The sequence below is a fragment of the Procambarus clarkii genome, chromosome 4, assembly GCF_040958095.1.
Source record: "Procambarus clarkii isolate CNS0578487 chromosome 4, FALCON_Pclarkii_2.0, whole genome shotgun sequence".
In the NCBI taxonomy this organism is placed as follows: domain Eukaryota; kingdom Metazoa; phylum Arthropoda; class Malacostraca; order Decapoda; family Cambaridae; genus Procambarus; species Procambarus clarkii.
In genome coordinates this window covers 60,944,134-60,965,619 of record NC_091153.1, presented here as the reverse complement: position 1 = coordinate 60,965,619, position 21,486 = coordinate 60,944,134, and the positions used below count along the sequence as shown (strand labels likewise).

The window sequence follows — 21,486 nt, the reverse complement described above, 5'->3', positions numbered from 1 at the left end:
GAGCGAGAGGCCCGCAAAACTTAGCGAGCGAGAGGCCCGCAAAAACGAGCGAGCGAGAGGACCGCAAAACTTAGCGAGCGAGAGGCCCGCAAAACGGAGCGAGCGAGAGGCCTGCATAACCTAGCGAGCGAGAGGCCTGCAAAACCAAGGCCGTGTTAGTCACCTCCACGGCAAGGTGTTAGTCACCTCCACGGCAAAGTGTTAGTCCCCCACGGCAAAGTGTTAAGGTAGGAATCTGGTGTTCCTACACCAGGTTATTCCTCAGTTCACGAACTGTAGTTCACTGAGGTCGTGACCTGCCCCGCCTGCCCCGGGTCACGGGAGTCACGGGCTGCGGTGTTATGCGCAGAGTGTGTGACACTGGTGTTGTCACGGGTGTTGTCACAGGGGTGGTCACTGGGGTAGTCACGGATGTGGTCACGGATGTAGTCACGGGTGTAGTCACCACCAATTATGATACAGGTGGAGTCCTGTAGCACCACGTCTGTGTCACGGGTGACCTGGGTCGTATACCGACACGCCTGCCCCGGATCACGGGAGTCACGGGCTGCGGTGTAATGCGCAGAGTGTGTGACACTGGTGTTGTCATAGAGGTAGTCACGGGGGTGGTCACCACCAATTATGCCACAGGTGGTGTCCTGTAGCACCACGTCTGTGTCACAGGTGACCTGGGCCGTGACCTAGGCCGTGACCTGGGTTGTATCCCGACACGCCTGCCCCGGATCATGGGAGTCACGGGTTGCAGTGTTATGCGCAGAGTGTGTGACACTGGTGTTGTCACAGGGGTTGTCACGGGGGTGGTCACGGGGGTGGTCACGTGGGTGGTCACCACCAATTATGCCTCAGGTGGTGTCCTGTAGCACCACGTCTGTGTCACAGGTGACCTGGGTCGTGACCTGGGTCGTATACCGACACGCCTGCCCCGGATCACGGGCTACGGTGTTATGCGCAGATTGTGTGATACTGGTGTTGTCACAGGGGTAGTCACGGGGGTTGTCACAGGTGTGGACACGGGGGTAGTCACGGGTGTGGTCACAGTGCTGGTCACGGGGGTTGTCACCACCAATTATGCCACAGGTGGTGTCCTGTAGCACCACGTCTGTGTCATGGGTGATCTAGGTCGTGACCTGGGTCGTATCCCTACACGCCTGCCCCGGATCACGGGAGTCACGGGCTGCGGTGTTATGCGCAGAGTGTGTGACACTGGTGTTGTCACGGGGGTGGTCACTGCTGTTGTCACAGGGGTTGTCACGGATGTAGTCACAGGGGTTGTCACGGATGTAGTCACGGGGGTGGTCAACACCAATTATTCCTCAGGTGGTGTCCGGTAGCACCACGTCTGTGTCACAGGTGACCTGGGTCGTGACCTGGGTCGTATCCCGACACGCCTGCCCCGGATTCCGGGAGTCACGGGCTGTGGTGTTATGCGCAGAGTGTGTGACACTGGTGTTGTCACGGGGGTGGTCACGGGGGTGGTCACGGGTGGGGTCACTGGAGGTGGCCCCGTCGACTCCGTCTCCTTCACTTAGGACTCAACTGGGTCCAGGACGAGAAGGATACTAAGGGTCCTGATGAAGGCCCACCAGACGGCCACCTCGAGGACGCCCGTCACGAAGCAACTGGACATGGTCCAGCAGGTCCAGGGGGTCGTGAAGGTCCCGGGGCGTGGAGGGACGATCACCTTCAAGAGGGGGACGTTACTCAACAGTCCCCGCCAGCTGGAGTCGTACTGCCGCTAGAGGAGGCGCAGACGGAGGTGGTCCTGGACCACACCCCAGACGTACCACAACACACGACACACCACCGCCACCACCATCATCATGGAGGAGTTGATTCTATCAGTACTCATTATTTATGTTTTATTATTTCTGAAAAGTATTTTGTTTTTTACAGAATATTATTAATTTGTTGCTGTATTGTTCATCGCTAATGTTTGGAAATGAGATGTGTTAAAACATGCAGAAATACGACACGCACCTGGCAGCTACCAGGTGATTGTAGTGGAGTAGCTACCTGGTGATTGTAGTGGTGTAGCTACGTGGTGATTGTAGTGGTGGAGCTACCTGGTGATTGTAGTGATGGAGCTACCTGGTGATTGTAGTGGTGGAGCTTCGTGGTGATTGTAGTGGTGTAGCTACGTGGTGATTGTAGTGGTGGAGCTACCTGGTGATTGTAGTGGTGTAGCTACGTGGTGATTGTAGTGGTGGAGCTACCTGGTGATTGTAGTGGTGGAGCTACCTGGTGATGGTAGTGGTGTAGCTACCTGGTGATGGTAGTGTTGAAGCTACCTGGTGATGGTAGTGGTGAAGCTACCTGGTGATGGTAGTGGTGAAGCTACCTGGTGATTGTAGTAGTGGAGCTACCTGGTGATGGTAGTGGTGTAGCTACCTGGTGATGGTAGTGGTGTAGTTACCTGGTGATGGTAGTGATGTAGCTACCTGTTGATGGTAGTGGTGTAGCTACCTTGTGATGGTAGTGGTGGAGCTACCTGGTGATGGTAGTGGTGTAGCTACCTGGTGATGGTAGTGGTGTAGCTACCTAGTGATGGTAGTGGTGTAGCTACCTGGTGATTGTAGTGGAGCCGCTACCTGGTGATTGTAGTCGGGTAGCTACCTGGTGATGGTAGTGGTGTTGCTATGTGGTGATTGTAGTGGTGTAGCTACCTGGTGATGGTAGTGGTGTAGCTACCTGGTGATGGTAGTGGTGTAGCTACCTGGTGATGGTAGTGGTGTAGCTACCTGGTGAGGGTAGTGGTGTAGCTACCTAGTGATGGTAGTGGTGTAGCTACCTGGTGATTGTAGTGGAGCAGCTACCTGGTGATTGTAGTCGGGTAGCTACCTGGTGATGGTAGTGGTGTTGCTACGTGGTGATTGTAGTGGTGTAGCTACCTGGTGATTGTAGTGGTGTAGCTACCTGGTGATGGTAGTGGTGTAGCTACCTGGTGATGGTAGTGGTGTAGATACCAGGTGATTTTAGTGGTGGAGCTACCTGGTGATTGAAGTGGTGTAGCTACCTGGTGATTGTAGTGGTGTAGCTACCTGGTGATGGTAGTGTTGTAACTACCTGGTGATGGTAGTGATGTACCTACCTGGTGACTGAAGTGGTGTAGCTACGTGGTGATTGTAGTGGTGTTGCTACCTGGTGATGGCAGTGTTGTAGCTACCTGGTGATGGTAGTGTTGTAGCTACCTGGTGATGGTAGTGGTGTTGCTACCTGGTGATAGTAGTGATGTAGCTACCTGGTGATGGTAGTGGTGGAGCTACCTGGTGATGGTAGTGATGTAGCTACCTGGTAATGGTAGTGGTGGAGCTACCTGGTGATTGTAGTGGTGGAGCTACCTGGTAATGGTAGTGGTGGAGCTACCTGGTGATGGTAGTGGTGGAGCTACCTGGTGATGGTAGTGATGTAGCTACCTGGTGATGGTAGTGGTGGAGCTACCTGGTGATTGTAGTGGTGGAGCTACCTGGTGATCGTAGTGGTGGAGCTACCTGGCGATGGTAGTGATGTAGCTACCTGGTGATGGTAGTGGTGGAGCTACCTGGTGATGGTAGTGGTGTAGCTACCTGGTGATGGTAGTGTTGTAGCTACCTGGTGATGGTAGTGGTGTTCCTACCTGGTGATGGTAGTGGTGTAGCTACCTGGTGATGGTAGTGGTGTAGCTACCTGGTGATGGTAGTGGTGGAGCTACCTGGTGATGGTAGTGGTGGAGCTACCTGGTGATAGTAGTGGTGGAGCTACCTACACCTCTGTGTGTGTGTGTGTGTGTGTGTGTGTGTGTGTGTGTGTATGTGTGTGTGTGTGTGTGTGTGTGTGTGTGTGTGTGTGTGTGTGTGTGTGTGTGTGTGTGTGTGTGTGTGTGTGTGTGTGTGTGTGTGTGTGTGTGTGTGTGTGCGTGCGTGTGTGTGTGTGTGTGTGTGTGTGTGTGTGTGTGTGTGTGTGTGTGTGTGTGTGTGTGTGTGTGTGTGTGTGTGTGTGTGTGTGTGTGTGTGTGTGTGTGTGTGTATGTGTGTTTTGTGGCAAAAAAAAAATAATTTGATATATGACAGATGGGAAGGGTGCTGAAAGAGCCAAACCCCCATAAGCACAATTAGATGAATACTCTTCGCCACTCGCTCCCAACACTTTGCCGTTAGAAGGAGGGGAGAATAACACTTTGCCGTTGGGGGGGGGGGGGGGGAATAACACTTTGCCGTTGGGGGGGGGAAATAACACTTTGCTGTGGGAGGACAAACACTTTGCCGTGGGGGGACAAACACTTTGCCGTTGGGGGGGACTAACACTTTGCCGTTGGGGGGGACTAACACTTTGCAGAGGGGGGACAAACACTTTGCCATTGGGGGAGTAACACGTAACTTGCCATGGGGGGACTAACACTTTGCCGTGGGGGTGACTAACAACACGCAAACAGTATGCCCTCAAAACCGCGTGAGCGAGAGGCCCGCAAATCCGAGCGAGCGAGATCCCTGCAAAACCTAGCAAGCAAGAGGCCCGCAAAACCTAGCGAGCGAGAGGCCCGCAAAAACCTAGCGAGCGAGAGGCCCGCAAAACCTAGCAAGCGAGATGCCTGCAAAACCTAGCGAGCGAGAGGCCCGCAAAACCTAGCGAGCGAGAGGCCCTCAAAACCGAGCGAGCGAGAGGCCCGCAAAACCGAGCAAGCGAGAGGCCCGCAAAACAGAGCGAGGGAGAGGCCTGCAAAACAGAGCGAGCGAGAGGCCCGCAAAACAGAGCGAGCGAGAGGCCCGCAAAACAGAGCGAGCGAGAGGAACGCAAAACAGAGCGAGCGAGAGGCCCGGAAAACAGAGCGAGCGAGAGGAACGCAAAACCGAGCGAGCGAGAGGCCCGGAAAACAGATCGAGCGAGAGTCCCGCAAAACAGAGCAAGCGAGAGGCCCGCAAAACTTAGCGAGCGAGAGGCCCGCAAAACCGAGCGGGCGAGAGGCCCGAAAAACTTAGCGAGCGAGAGACCCGCAAAACCGAGCGAGCGAGAGGCCCGCAAAACCGAGCGAGCGAGAGGACCGCAAAACTTAGCGAGCGAGAGGCCCGCAAAACCGAGAGAGCGAGAGGCCCGCAAAATCAAGCGAGCGAGAGGCCCGCAAAACATAGCGAGCGAGAGGCCCGCAAAACAGAGCGAGCGAGAGTCCCGAAAAACAGAGCGAGCGAGAGGCCTGCAAAACTTAGCGAGCGAAAGGCCCGCAAAACAGAGCGAGCGAGAGTCCCGCAAAACAGAGCGAGCGAGAGGCCCGCAAAACTTAGCGAGCGAGAGGCCCGCAAAAACGAGCGAGCGAGAGGCCCGCAAAACGGAGCGAGCGAGAGGCCTGCATAACCTAGCGAGCGAAAGGCCCGCAAAACCAAGGTCGTGTTAGTCACCTCCACGGCAAGGTGTTAGTCACCTCTACGGCAAAGTGTTAGCCCCCACGGCAAAGTGTTAAGGTAGGAATCTGGTGTTCCTACACCAGGTAATTCCTCAGTTCACGAACTGTAGTTCACTGAGGTCGTGACCTGCCCCGCCTGCCCCGGGTCACGGGAGTCACGGGCTGCGGTGTTATGCGCAGAGTGTGTGACACTGGTGTTGTCACGGGTGTTGTCACGGGTGTTGTCACAGGGGTAGTCACGGATGTGGTCACGGATGTAGTCACGGGTGTAGTCATCACCAATTATGCCACAGGTGGTGTCCTGTAGCACCACGTCTGTGTCACGGGTGACCTGGGTCGTGACCTGGGTCGTATACCGAAACGCCTGCCCCGGATCATGGGAGTCACGGGCTGCGGTGTTATGCGCAGAGTGTGTGACACTGATGTTGTCACAGGGGTGGTCACGGATGGGGTCACGGATGTAGTCACGGGTGTAGTCACCACCAATTATGCCACAGGTGGAGTCCTGTAGCACCACGTCTGTGTCACGGGTGACCTGGGTCGTGACCTGGGTCGTATACCGACACGCCTGCCCCGGATCACGGGAGTCACGGGCTGCGGTGTAATGCGCAGAGTGTGTGACACTGGTGTTGTCACAGGGGTAGTCACGGGGGTTGTCACCACCAATTATGCCACAGGTGGTGTCCTGTAGCACCACGTCTGTGTCACAGGTGACCTGGGCCGTGACCTAGGCCGTGACCAGGGTTGTATCCCGACACGCCTGCCCCAGATCATGGGAGTCACGGGCTGCGGTGTTATGCGCAGAGTGTGTGACACTGGTGTTGTCACAGGGGTTGTCACGGGGGTTGTCACGGATGTAGACATGGGGGTGGTCACCACCAATTATGCCTCAGGTGGTGTCCTGTAGCACCACGTCTGTGTCACAGGTGACCTGGGCCGTGACCTGGGTCGTATCCCGACACGCCTGCCCCTGATCATGGGAGTCACGGGCTGCGGTGATATGCGCTGAGTGTGTGACACTGGTGTTGTCACAGGGGTTGTCACGGGGGTGGTCACGGATGTAGTCACGGGGGTAGTCACCACCAATTATGCCTCAGGTGGTGTCCTGTAGCACCACGTCTGTGTCACAGGTGACCTGGGTCGTGACCTGGGTCGTATCCCGACACGCCTGCCCCGGATCACGGGAGTCACGGGCTACGGTGTTATGCGCAGAGTGTGTGACACTGGTGTTGTCACGGGGGTTGTCACGGGTGTGGACACGGGGGTAGTCACGGGTGTGGTCACAGTGCTGGTCACGGGGGTTGTCACCACCAATTATGCCACAGGTGGTGTCCTGTAGCACCACGTCTGTGTCACGAGTGATCTAGGTCGTGACATGGGTCGTATCCCTACACGCCTGCCCCGGATCACGGGAGTCACGGGCTGCGGTGTTATGCGCAGAGTGTGTGACACTGGTGTTGTCACAGGGGTTGTCACGGATGTAGTCACGGGGGTGGTCAACACCAATTATGCCTCAGGTGGTGTCCGGTAGCACCACGTCTGTGTCACAGGTGACCTGGGTCGTGACCTGGGTCGTATCCCCACACGCCTGCCCCGGATTCCGGGAGTCACGGGCTGTGGTGTTATGCGCAGAGTGTGTGACACTGGTGTTGTCACGGGGGTGGTCACGGGTGGGGTCACTGGAGGTGGCCCCGTCGACTCCGTCTCCTTCACTTAGGACTCAACTGGGTCCAGGTCGAGAAGGATACTAAGGGTCCTGATGAAGGCCCACCAGACGGTCACCTCGAGGACGTCCGTCACGAAGCAACTGGACATGGTCCAGCAGGTCCAGGGGGTCGTGAAGGTCCCGGGGCGTGGAGGGACGATCACCTTCAAGAGGGGGGCGTTACTCAACAGTCCCCGCCAGCTGGAGTCGTACTGCCGCTAGAGGAGGCGCAGACGGAGGTGGTTCTGGACCACACCCCAGACGTACCACAACACACGACACACCACAGCCACCAGCATCATCATGGAGGTGTTGATTCTATCAGTACTCATTATTTATGTTTTATTTTTTCTGAAAAGTATTTTGTTTTTTACAGAATATTATTAATTTGTTGCTGTATTGTTCATCGCTAATGTTTGGAAATGAGATGTGTTACAACATGCAGAAATACGACACGCACCTGGCAGCTACCAGGTGATTGTAGTGGAGTAGCTACCTGGTGATTGTAGTGGTGTAGCTACGTGTTGATTGTAGTGGTGGAGCTACCTTGTGATTGTAGTGTTGGAGCTACCTGGTGATTGTAGTGGTGGAGCTACCTGGTGATTGTAGTGGAGTAGCTACCTGGTGATTGTAGTGGTGTAGCTACCTGGTGATTGTAGTGGTGGAGCTTCGTGGTGATTGTAGTGGTGTAGCTACGTGTTGATTGTAGTGGTGGAGCTACCTTGTGATTGTAGTGTTGGAGCTACCTTGTGATTGTAGTGTTGGAGCTACCTGGTGATTGTAGTGGAGTAGCTACCTGGTGATTGTAGTGGTGTAGCTACCTGGTGATTGTAGTGGTGGAGCTTCGTGGTGATTGTAGTGGTGTAGCTACGTGGTGATTGTAGTGGTGGAGCTACCTGGTGATTGTAGTGGTGTAGCTACGTAGTGATTGTAGTGGTGGAGCTACCTGGTGATTGTAGTGGTGGAGCTACCTGGTGATGGTAGTGGTGAAGCTACCTGGTGATGGTAGTGGTGAAGCTACCTGGTGATGGTAGTGGTGAAGCTACCTGGTGATTGTAGTAGTGGAGCTACCTGGTGATGGTAGTGGTGTAGCTACCTGGTGATGGTAGTGGTGTAGCTACCTGGTGATGGTATTGATGTAGCTACCTGTTGATGGTAGTGGTGTAGCTACCTAGTGATGGTAGTGGTGTAGCTACCTGGTGATTGTAGTGGAGCCGCTACCTGGTGATTGTAGTCGGGTAGCTACCTGGTGATGATAGTGGTGTTGCTATGTGGTGATTGTAGTGGTGTAGCTACCTGGTGATGGTAGTTGTGTAGCTACCTGGTGATGGTAGTGGTGTAGCTACCTGGTGATGGTAGTGGTGTAGCTACCTGGTGATGGTAGTGGTGTAGCTACCTAGTGATGGTAGTGGTGTAGCTACCTGGTGATTGTAGTGGAGCAGCTACCTGGTGATTGTAGTCGGGTAGCTACCTGGTGATGGTAGTGGTGTTGCTACGTGGTGATTGTAGTGGTGTAGCTACCTGGTGATTGTAGTGGTGTAGCTACCTGGTGATGGTAGTGGTGTAGCTACCTGGTGATGGTAGTGGTGTAGATACCAGGTGATTGTAGTGGTGGAGCTACCTGGTGATTGAAGTGGTGTAGCTACCTGGTGATGGTAGTGATGTACCTACCTGGTGACTGAAGTGGTGTAGCTACGTGGTGATTGTAGTGGTGTTGCTACCTGGTGATGGTAGTGTTGTAGCTACCTGGTGAGGGTAGTGTTGTAGCTACCTTGTGATGGTAGTGGTGTTGCTACCTGGTGAAGGTAGTGATGTAGCTACCTGGTGATGGTAGTGGTGGAGCTACCTGGTGATGGTAGTGATGTAGCTACCTGGTGATGGTAGTGGTGGAGCTACCTGGTGATTGTAGTGGTGGAGCTACCTGGTAATGGTAGTGGTGGAGCTACCTGGTGATGGTAGTGGTGGAGCTACCTGGTGATGGTAGTGATGTAGCTACCTGGTGATGGTAGTGGTGGAGCTACCTGGTGATTGTAGTGGTGGAGCTACCTGGTGATCGTAGTGGTGGAGCTACCTGGCGATGGTAGTGATGTAGCTACCTGGTGATGGTAGTGGTGGAGCTACCTGGTGATGGTAGTGGTGTAGCTACCTGGTGATGGTAGTGTTGTAGCTACCTGATGATGGTAGTGGTGTTGCTACCTGGTGATGGTAGTGGTGTAGCTACCTGGTGATGGTAGTGGTGTAGCTACCTGGTGATGGTAGTGGTGGAGCTACCTGGTGATGGTAGTGGTGGAGCTACCTGGTGATAGTAGTGGTGGAGCTACCTACACCTGTGTGTGTGTGTGTGTGTGTGTGTGTGTGTGTGTGTGTGTGTGTGTGTGTGTGTGTGTGTGTGTGTGTGTGTATGTGTGTGTATGTGTGTGTGTGTGTGTGTGTGTGTGTGTGTGTGTGTGTGTGTGTGTGTGTGTGTGTGTGTGTGTGTGTGTGTGTGTGTGTGTGTGTGTGTGTGTGTTTTGTGGCAAAAAAAAAATAATTTGATATATGACAGATGGGAAGGGAGCCGAAAGAGCCAAACCCCCATAAGCACAATTAGATGAATACTCTTGGCCACTCGCTCCTAACACTTTGCCGTTAGGGGGGGGGGGAAATAACACTTTGCCGTTGGGGGGGGAATAACACTTTGCCGTTGGGGGGGGGGGGGAAATAACACTTTGCTGTGGGAAGACAAACACTTTGCCGTTGGGGGACAAACACTTTGCCGTGGGGGGACAAACACTTTGCCGTTGGGAGGGACTAACACTTTGCCGTTGGGGGGGACTAACACTTTGCAGAGGGGGGACAAACACTTTGCCATTGGGGGAGTAACACGTAACTTGCCATGGGGGGACTAACACTTTGCCGTGGGGGTGACTAACAACACGCAAACAGTATGCCCTCAAAACCGCGTGAGCGAGAGGCCCGCAAATCCGAGCGAGCGAGATCCCTGCAAAACCTAGCAAGCAAGAGGCCCGCAAAACCTAGCGAGCGAGAGGCCCGCAAAAACCTAGCGAGCGAGAGGCCCGCAAAACCTAGCGAGCGAGAGGCCCGCAAAACCTAGCGAGCGAGAGGCCCGCAAAACCGAGCGAGCGAGAGGCCCTCAAAACCGAGCGAGCGAGAGGCCAGCAAAACCGAGCAAGCGAGAGGCCCGCAAAACAGAGCGAGCGAGAGGCCCGCAAAACAGAGCGAGCGAGAGGAACGCAAAACCGAGAGAGCGAGAGGCCCGGAAAACAGAGCGAGCGAGAGGAACGCAAAACCGAGAGAGCGAGAGGCCCGGAAAACAGAGCGAGCGAGAGTCCCGCAAAACAGAGCAAGCGAGAGGCCCGCAAAACTTAGCGAGCGAGAGGCCCGCAAAACCGAGCGAGCGAGAGGCCCGCAAAACTTAGCGAGCGAGAGACCCGCAAAACCGAGCGAGTGAGAGGCCCGCAAAACCGAGCGAGCGAGAGGACGGCAAAACTTAGCGAGCGAGAGGCCCGCAAAACCAAGCGAGCGAGAGGCCCACAAAATCAAGCGAGCGAGAGGCCCGCAAAACAGAGCGAGCGAGAGGCCCGCAAAACAGAGCGAGCGAGAGTCCCGCAAAACAAAGCGAGCGAGAGGCCCGCAAAACTTAGCGAGCGAGAGGCCCGCAAAACAGAGCGAGCGAGAGTCCCGCAAAACAGAGCGAGCGAGAGGCCCGCAAAACTTAGCGAGCGAGAGGCCCGCAAAAACGAGCGAGCGAGAGGACCGCAAAACTTAGCGAGCGAGAGGCCCGCAAAACGGAGCGAGCGAGAGGCCTGCATAACCTAGCGAGCGAGAGGCCCGCAAAACCAAGATCGTGTTAGTCACCTCCACGGCAAGGTGTTAGTCACCTCCACGGCAAAGTGTTAGCCCCCACGGCAAAGTGTTAAGGTAGGAATCTGGTGTTCCTACACCAGGTTATTCCTCAGTTCACGAACTGTAGTTCACTGAGGTCGTGACCTGCCCCGCCTGCCCCGGGTCACGGGAGTCACGGGCTGCGGTGTTATGCGCAGAGTGTGTGACACTGGTGTTGTCACGGGTGTTGTCACGGGTGTTGTCACAGGGGTGGTCACTGGGGTGGTCACTGGGGTAGTCACGGATGTGGTCACGGATGTAGTCACGGGTGTAGTCATCACCAATTATGCCACAGGTGGTGTCCTGTAGCACCACGTCTGTGTCACGGGTGACCTGGGTCGTGACCTGGGTCGTATACCGACACGCCTGCCCCGGATCATGGGAGTCACGGGCTGCGGTGTTATGCGCAGAGTGTGTGACACTGGTGTTGTCACAGGGGTGGTCACGGATGGGATAGTCACGGATGTGGTCACGGATGTAGTCACGGGTGTAGTCACCACCAATTATGCCACAGGTGGAGTCCTGTAGCACCACGTCTGTGTCACGGGTGACCTGGGTCGTGACCTGGGTCGTATACCGACACGCCTGCCCCGGATCACGGGAGTCACGGGCTGCGGTGTAATGCGCAGAGTGTGTGACACTGGTGTTGTCACAGGGGTAGTCACGGGGGTTGTCACGGATGTAGTCACGGGGGTGGTCACCACCAATTATGCCACAGGTGGTGTCCTGTAGCACAACGTCTGTGTCACAGGTGACCTGGGCCGTGACCTGGGTTGTATCCCGACACGCCTGCCCCGGATCATGGGAGTCACGGGCTGCGGTGTTATGCGCAGAGTGTGTGACACTGGTGTTGTCACAGGGGTTGTCACGGGAGTTGTCACGGGAGTTGTCACGGATGTAGTCACGGGGGTGGTCACCACCAATTATGCCTCAGGTGGTGTCCTGTAGCACCACGTCTGTGTCACAGGTGACCTGGGCCGTGACCTGGATCGTATCCCGACACGCCTGCCCCGGATCATGGGAGTCACGGGCTGCGGTGATATGCGCTGAGTGTGTGACACTGGTGTTGTCACAGGGGTTGTCACGGGGGTGGTCACGGATGTAGTCACGGGGGTAGTCACGGGTGTGGTCACAGTGCTGGTCACGGGGGTTGTCTCCACCAATTATGCCACAGGTGGTGTCCTGTAGCACCACGTCTGTGTCACGGGTGATCTAGGTCGTGACCTGGGTCGTATCCCTACACGCCTGCCCCGGATCACGGGAGTCACGGGCTGTGGTGTTATGCGCAGAGTGTGTGACACTGGTGTTGTCACAGGGGTTGTCACGGGGGTGGTCACTGCTGTTGTCACAGGGGTTGTCACGGATGTAGTCACAGGGGTTGTCACGGATGTAGTCACGGGGGTGGTCAACACCAATTATGCCTCAGGTGGTGTCCGGTAGCACCACGTCTGTGTCACAGGTGACCTGGGTCGTGACCTGGGTCGTATCCCCACACGCCTGCCCCGGATTCCGGGAGTCACGGGCTGTGGTGTTATGCGCAGAGTGTGTGACACTGGTGTTGTCACGGGGGTGGTCACGGGTGGGGTCACTGGAGGTGGCCCCGTCGACTCCGTCTCCTTCACTTAGGACTCAACTGGGTCCAGGTCGAGAAGGATACTAAGGGTCCTGATGAAGGCCCACCAGACGGCCACCTCGAGGACGCCCGTCATGAAGCACCTGGACATGGTCCAGCAGGTCCAGGGGGTCGTGAAGGTCCCGGGGCGTGGAGGGACGATCACCTTCAAGAGGGGAACGTTACTCAACAGTCCCCGCCAGCTGGAGTCGTACTGCCGCTAGAGGAGGCGCAGACGGAGGTGGTTCTGGACCACACCCCAGACGTACCACAACACACAACACACCACCGCCACCACCATCATCATGGAGGTGTTGATTCTATCAGTACTCATTATTTATGTTTTATTTTTTCTGAAAAGTATTTTGTTTTTTACAGAATATAATTACTTTGTTGCTGTATTGTTCATCGCTAATGTTTGGAAATGAGATGTGTTACAACATGCAGAAATACGACACGCACCTGGCAGCTACCAGGTGATTGTAGTGGAGTAGCTACCTGGTGATTGTAGTGGTGTAGCTACGTGTTGATTGTAGTGGTGGAGCTACCTTGTGATTGTAGTGGTGGAGCTACCTGGTGATTGTAGTGGTGGAGCTTCGTGGTGATTGTAGTGGTGTAGCTACGTGGTGATTGTAGTGGTGGAGCTACCTGGTGATTGTAGTGGTTTAGCTACGTGGTGATTGTAGTGGTGGAGCTACCTGGTGATTGTAGTGGTGGAGCTACCTGGTGATGGTAGTGGTGAAGCTACCTGGTGATGGTAGTGGTGAAGCTACCTGGTGATGGTAGTAGTGGAGCTACTTGGTGATTGTAGTAGTGGAGCTACCTGGTGATGGTAGTGGTGTAGCTACCTGGTGATGGTAGTGGTGTAGCTACCTGGTGATGGTAGTGATGTAGCTACCTGTTGATGGTAGTGGTGTAGCTACCTTGTGATGGTAGTGGTGGAGCTACCTGGTGATGGTAGTGGTGTAGCTACCTGGTGATGGTAGTGGTGTAGCTACCTAGTGATGGTAGTGGTGTAGCTACCTGGTGATTGTAGTGGAGCCGCTACCTGGTGATTGTAGTCGGGTAGCTACCTGGTGATGGGAGTGGTGTTGCTATGTGGTGATTGTAGTGGTGTAGCTACCTGGTGATGGTAGTGGTGTAGCTACCTGGTGATGGTAGTGGTGTAGCTACCTGGTGATGGTAGTGGTGTAGCTACCTGGCGATGGTAGTGGTGTAGCTACCTAGTGATGGTAGTGGTGTAGCTACCTGGTGATTGTAGTGGAGCAGCTACCTGGTGATTGTAGTCGGGTAGCTACCTGGTGATGGTAGTGGTGTTGCTACGTGGTGATTGTAGTGGTGTAGCTACCTGGTGATTGTAGTGGTGTAGCTACCTGGTGATGGTAGTGGTGTAGCTACCTGGTGATGGTAGTGGTGTAGATACCAGGTGATTGTAGTGGTGGAGCTACCTGGTGATTGAAGTGGTGTAGCTACCTGGTGATTGTAGTGGTGTAGCTACCTGGTGATGGTAGTGTTGTAGCTACCTGGTGATGGTAGTGATGTACCTACCTGGTGACTGAAGTGGTGTAGCTACGTGGTGATTGTAGTGGTGTTGCTACCTGGTGATGGTAGTGTTGTAGCTACCTGGTGAGGGTAGTGTTGTAGCTACCTTGTGATGGTAGTGGTGTTGCTACCTGGTGATGGTAGTGATGTAGCTACCTGGTGATGGTAGTGGTGGAGCTACCTGGTGATGGTAGTGATGTAGCTACCTGGTGATGGTAGTGGTGGAGCTACCTGGTGATTGTAGTGGTGGAGCTACCTGGTAATGGTAGTGGTGGAGCTACCTGGTGATGGTAGTGGTGGAGCTACCTGGTGATGGTAGTGATGTAGCTCCCTGGTGATGGTAGTGGTGGAGCTACCTGGTGATTGTAGTGGTGGAGCTACCTGGTGATCGTAGTGGTGGAGCTACCTGGCGATGGTAGTGATGTAGCTACCTGGTGATGGTAGTGGTGGAGCTACCTGGTGATGGTAGTGGTGTAGCTACCTGGAAATGGTAGTGTTGTAGCTACCTGGTGATTGTAGTGGTGTTGCTACCTGGTGATGGTAGTGGTGTAGCTACCTACACCTGTGTGTGTGTGTGTGTGTGTGTGTGTGTATGTGTGTGTGTGTATGTGTGTGTATGTGTGTGTGTGTGTGTGTGTGTGTGTGTGTGTGTGTGTGTGTGTGTGTGTGTGTGTGTGTGTGTGTGTGTGTGTGTGTGTGTGTGTGTGTGTGTGTTTTGTGGCAAAAAAAAAATAATTTGATATATGACAGATGGGAAGGGAGCCGAAAGAGCCAAACCCCCATAAGCACAATTAGATGAATACTCTTGGCCACTCGCTCCTAACACTTTGCCGTTAGGGGGGGGGGGGAATAACACTTTGCCGTTGGGGGGGAATAACACTTTGCCGTTGGGGGGGGGGGAAATAACACTTTGCTGTGGGAGGACAAACACTTTGCCGTGGGGGGCCAAACACTTTGCCGTCGGGGGACAAACACTTTGCCGTTGGGGGGGACTAACACTTTGCCGTTGGGGGGGACTAACACTTTGCAGAGGGGGGTATTATAGACTGTGGGTTGGTTGGTGTTGTCGTCGTTGATCCTCCTCTACGGACAACCCAACCCACAACTCGGTAGAGTGCTTATACTAGGAGATCACCCTTGGCGCTTCTGGCTCTTGGAGAGGGGCTCAACGTCACACGTTCAGGGGATGCGGCTCCAACACTTAGCCTCGTCGTCACGTGCACACACCCACTCGAGCCGCTGTGACTCCCCACTCTCTCCTTATGAGATATGATCTCCTCAATCCCCCTATGACTTACTAGTATTACCTCCTACCCTGTCCACAGCAGTGGTTCATGGTTCTTTCTCTCTCTCTCTCTCCTTCTTTACTACCTCCTGGGAAGCCTCACTAGGACAAGGGCAAACACCAGCAAATTGTGACACATTTACTGAACAAAGCACATACACGATACATACACACATATAATAATAATGAATCCTATACTCTATAATATCACAATCAGGTTGCACTCCAATACCATCAGAACTCTATTATCAGCTTATCAAGTGGTATCCTACCTCCTGGTTCACCACCTGATACTATTAACTTCCTCAAGTTGGTCAAGCCTACACACTGTTGCACCATCAGCAAGATAACATATATATATAGAAAATCAGCATTTGAATGCAATAACATATACCAGTATAAATGTTCATTGATACTTCAGTATAAAAAATTCCTTGACATAAGAATGCCAACAGTCACTCACCTCTCACTGCGTCTTGCACGCTAATGACAACCAAACACTATCAACTCCCTACTAGTAATCCACCAGAACTTCCCCTTCCACCTCTGGAAGTTCACTACCCTATTTCTTTAGGTTCTTCCGGGCTTCACTACCAGGATCCTCTGCAGCTCCTCCAGGCTGCTATCATGAAGTTTCCTTGAGCAACTACGGTGCTTCACCCTTCTGTTAGGTTCTTCCACAGCTCTCTTGGCTGCTACACCACCTCTACAGAAGCACGTGACACTCCTCTTCACTGCTGCTTCTCCTCACAGCTCGAGGTCCTCTGCTCCACTACCTTGGAGTCTCATCAGCTACTTCATCTGCTGGCTTCGAAGTTCTCAGCAACTTCTTCCCCAAAAGACAAACCTGCAACCCATCGACACTCCAATAAAATGTTCCCCTTTAACACATAAACAAAAAATAACCACACAATATGCTTGCCTCAAACCTCTATCTGTCCTCTACATACAGTGAGAGTGGACTCCCCCGTTTGGGCGGGTCCATACTCCACCTCGCCTGGCGGCGAGTGATCCTCACTCGCTGGGAGGGTCTTCCTCCATCCGGAGCCAGGCTCCCTCAGTCGTCCGCCAGCGCTCAGAGAGGACGGACGTCGCTCCGTGTTCCTCCCTCTTCACTCTCCTATTTCAGGCCTTCTGCCTTATTAAAACATGTCTAACTTATAAATAAACATCGCTACTGTCGCTGGGCACACGACCAACTACAATGCAATCACTATGAACTGGCGTATATCGTGCTTACCACAGATTAACTGGTCGAGGGCGCTTTTCCTCTGACGGCGTCTGGTCAGGGCGCTCCACACAGCCCACAATAATGCTTCTGGGCGATTTAATATCTGCTCGTCGACCAGGACTTGAGACCACAACGTTCCCAGCTCGATTCCACAGCTGGTACGTCCGCACACTTCTCTTCTCTTAGAGATATATCACTAGGGGTTCCCTTCTGACGGGAGCTCAACGAAGCGCGGCTTCCCCCTGCGATGTCTGGCACTCAAGTGAGGTCAAGGTCCTCCAGAAGCGAGCCTCAAGCCTCCAGCAAAATGTCCACATCTCCTAGCCAGTCATTTATCTATTTTCTTCTGCATTGCCCATAATCTCAAACTGTTACACATATCCAACCAACTATTTTACATATGCGTTATCACCTCAATACTTGCTAGACCTTCTAGTTATGTCAGGCTTGCTGAATAACTCTCAAGAAGGGAGACTCGTTTCTCCTGCAGGCTGAGATCATAACACTCCCCTCCCCTTATTTTTGAGAGTTATTCCAGTGGCAAAGCTCGGGATAATACATCCGCCACCACACTGTCTCGTTCTTCACCCGATATACTCTCTTAGGAGTCTACAATTAGTTCGTTGCTCCTTGCAACATCTGGCTCACCTCTCTCCAGAACCATGATCTTCTCATAAACGATTTGACTTCTCTGGCACCTCTTGGCTAGGCTGTCCTCCTTGGACGCCTGCAATCCATTGGTCCACTCTACTTACTGTCTCCACCCTCCGTTTCCTCGTCTTCTCTTCACGTCCAGAGTCAGACATCTGCTGTCCGTACCTCCTCTGTCGTCTTCACACTTCCATCTACTGCCATTATACTTTCGTCTCCTGCCATCATACTTCACTCCCTGGTCTTCACCGACGATCCTCCCTTTCGTCTCCTCATTTATCTGAGACCTTATCCTGTTCGACTCCCATCGAGTCCTCGGCTTTCTTCTATTCCTCCATGCTTGCATCATCATCCTCTTCCCACACTTCTCACCTCTATACCCCTCCATTTCTTCTCCTTCAACTCTTCTTCGTTCCCTAAAAGTTTCTTCGGGCACCATACTACATCCAACAGCATTCGACCGTACGCGTCGTCTTGCCTCTCCCAGAGTGCTCATAAGCATCTCTCCACACATACTGTCTCTTCTCCTTTCATTTTCTCGGCTATCACTCTTCTTCACTATCTTTTCTCCACGTTTTCTGTGAAACATGTCAACTCCTGACATCTCAAACAACTTAACTCCACTATCCCTATGCCTCTGTGCTCGTGGACCACTTGACGCTCTACTTCCGTCCTCAGTATGTCCACATCTTTCCTCATTCCCACTCAGCACAGTTGCATTCACCTTCCGACTCTTAATTTCAGCAGTCTGGGCTCTACTCAGGTCAACTCTCTTCACATGATTCTTCTTCGGCTGGGTCATCCTCACTTTTGACCTCACCGAGACTTCATTTTCCTGGGCTGGACCTTCATCAAACAGCCATGCTACATCTACATCGATATCTTCCACCGGTTGAATCGACACTGTATCATCTTCTCCAGCGTCTTCCTTGTCGGCCACCTCTGTCTTCATCACTACCGAGACAGGGTTTTCAATGGCTTGGCGGTCTCCTGACTCATCTCCTCGGATGTCAGTCAGGTTCACACTCTCAGGTGTCCCACCCGTGCAGTGGCCTTCTGGGCACTCCTCTGGCACAGTCTCCGCTACGACTCTCGGCAGCACCTTTGTCCCGCACAAGTCATTCCCCAGGATCACTTGGACTCCTGGAACAGGTATGTCGGGGCACACTCCCAACATCACCTCTGCCGACACATATTCCGACCTTAGCTGGACAGTACATACGGGCATGTCACTCTCCGACAATAACCCATATACTTTCATCTTCCCACTGCCAGCTAATCGTCGATCATTCCCAATCAGGCTTCTCGCAATCAAGCTCTGATTAGCTCCGGTATCTCTTAAGATACCAACTTCTACCTCAGGTTGGCTTCCTACACTGATCCAACCTTTGCTCATGAACGGCCTATACCTCTCGTTCACTAAGTTTGATCTCTGTGGTTTGTCTCGGAACACATTAGTATATTTACTTTGGGGGTCACACATGGCCAGGGTCACAACTCTCTTGCCCTGCCGACAATCTCGCATCACGTGACCCAATCCGTTACAATTGTAACATCTCATCTGGGAAAAGTCTCTTCTATATGTACCAGAGTAGCTCTGACTCTGCCCACTCGTATTGGAGTTCCTCGGGCCAGACGTACTACTCGTACTCTGTGGAGCTTTACTGGACTCTTGATTTCCCGGATACCGATCAGTTTCTCGTTTAGCTCCTCCATCTTCACTTTCAGATGAAGTGCGCGACCTACTCTTCTGAGCTTTAGGGTACTTACTTTTATCTGCCCATTTATCAAAATTTTTCTCACCCCAGACTCTTCTGGGTCTTTCATAATTTCTTCCTCCCCAGACTCCATTGGATCTGCCATTGCTGCGTCTCGCCTCGCTTCTCACTCTGTTCTCCCTTAAGCTCTTGTATGCTTCAGTAATCATATCCGCCCTATCTGCGGCATCTTTCACCTCCATTATCCCTGCTTCTTGGATCTTGAACTTTGTTTCGGGATGCATCATCTCCAAGAACTTCTCCATGACCATCAGTTGCTTCAGGTCAGCGTAAGATCCAACTCCAGCAGCCTCAATCCACTTCTGGAATCGTCTTTCCAGATCCCTTGCTGTCTCAGCAAACGTACACGCTCCAACTTTGATCATCTCTCTGAAGCGCTTCCTATAAGCTTCTGGGGTTAACTGAAACGAGCGCAATATGCTGCTCTTTACTGTGGCGTAATCCTGGCACTCTTCCAGTGACAATTGGGTGTATGCCTCCCTGGCTGCACCGGTCAATCTTAACTGGACCAGCTGGGCCCATTCCTCCTGTGGCCACTCCTTGATGCTGGCTACTTTTTCAAAGTGCTCGAAAAAGCTCTCTGCCTCTTCGGGAACAAACAAGGGAATGTCCTTCTCCCTAACCCTAACATCTGGTGGGTGTGATACCTGGGTGGTGCTCTCTGGCAACCCATGTTCAATCCTTTGCTCAGCCAAGGTTCTGTTCGCTTCTATCTGCATTTGTTTTGTTCTCTCTTTTTCTTTTTCGACCTCTAGTCTTGCTTTCTCTTTTTCTTTCTCCTGTTCCAACTCCAGTTCTCTTACTCTGGTTTTCTCTTTTTCTACTTCCCTTTTCATCTGGAGTTCTAACTTCATCTTTTCCAGCTGGAACTGTCTCTCCTTGTCCTCTCGTTGTTGCTGCATCTGGAGCTCTAACTGGAATCTCTCCAAGCTCCTATTCCGGCTACTTCTGCTACTGCGGCTACTCTTGCTGCTCCTACTCGATCCCTGGGATCTCACTTCATCCTGCCCATCATCCTCCTTTCTACTTTCAGCTCCTTCCTGGGCTCCTTGTTCTGCCGCTTCACTTCTGGCTCTCAACTGCCTCAGGATCTCATCCTTCATCCCAGCTACTTTAGATGCTTTCAACCTGATGCCACATTTTTCTGCTATTTGTTTCAATTGATCCCTCGTGCAACCTTCCAAGTCCTCAGGCTTGCCTGACTCCACAAACGCTTGCACCTTATCCATCTTTGTCCTGTGAGTCTTCCCAAGAGAGAATATACACCTGCGTTCACACAGTTTATCTATTTCAGCAAGGGTGTACAAATCCACTCTTGGACAGGGTGTGGGTGTGTCAGTTCACTCTCCCGGACAGGCCCCCAATTTATTATAGACTGTGGGTTGGTTGGTGTTGTCGTCGTTGATCCTCCTCTACGGACAACCCAACCCACAACTCGGTAGAGTGCTTATACTAGGAGATCACCCTTGGCGCTTCTGGCTCTTGGAGAGGGGCTCAACGTCACACGTTCAGGGGATGCGGCTCCAACACTTAGCCTCGTCGTCACGTGCACACACCCACTCGAGCCGCTGTGACTCCCCACTCTCTCCTTATGAGATATGATCTCCTCAATCCCCCTATGACTTACTAGTATTACCTCCTACCCTGTCCACAGCAGTGGTTCATGGTTCTTTCTCTCTCTCTCTCTCCTTCTTTACTACCTCCTGGGAAGCCTCACTAGGACAAGGGCAAACACCAGCAAATTGTGACACATTTACTGAACAAAGCACATACACGATACATACACACATATAATAATAATGAATCCTATACTCTATAATATCACAATCAGGTTGCACTCCAATACCATCAGAACTCTATTATCAGCTTATCAAGTGGTATCCTACCTCCTGGTTCACCACCTGATACTATTAACTTCCTCAAGTTGGTCAAGCCTACACACTGTTGCACCATCAGCAAGATAACATATATATATAGAAAATCAGCATTTGAATGCAATAACATATACCAGTATAAATGTTCATTGATACTTCAGTATAAAAAATTCCTTGACATAAGAATGCCAACAGTCACTCACCTCTCACTGCGTCTTGCACGCTAATGACAACCAAACACTATCAACTCCCTACTAGTAATCCACCAGAACTTCCCCTTCCACCTCTGGAAGTTCACTACCCTATTTCTTTAGGTTCTTCCGGGCTTCACTACCAGGATCCTCTGCAGCTCCTCCAGGCTGCTATCATGAAGTTTCCTTGAGCAACTACGGTGCTTCACCCTTCTGTTAGGTTCTTCCACAGCTCTCTTGGCTGCTACACCACCTCTACAGAAGCACGTGACACTCCTCTTCACTGCTGCTTCTCCTCACAGCTCGAGGTCCTCTGCTCCACTACCTTGGAGTCTCATCAGCTACTTCATCTGCTGGCTTC

The 21,486-nt window shown here is 52.8% G+C and overlaps 1 protein-coding gene across 1 annotated transcript; it reads right to left on the bottom strand.

The window, feature by feature from the left end:
- Positions 1 to 15,950: 15,950 nt before the first annotated feature.
- LOC138370339 (uncharacterized) lies at positions 15,951 to 21,196 on the bottom strand. The gene is made up of 2 exons (XM_069334637.1): positions 16,641 to 21,196; positions 15,951 to 16,247 (listed from the first exon to the last, which is right to left on the bottom strand). Exon 1 carries the CDS (start codon positions 20,287 to 20,289, stop codon positions 17,383 to 17,385), a length of 2,907 nt encoding a protein of 968 aa, XP_069190738.1. The 5' UTR covers positions 20,290 to 21,196; the 3' UTR covers positions 15,951 to 16,247; positions 16,641 to 17,382.
- Positions 21,197 to 21,486: the final 290 nt, after the last annotated feature.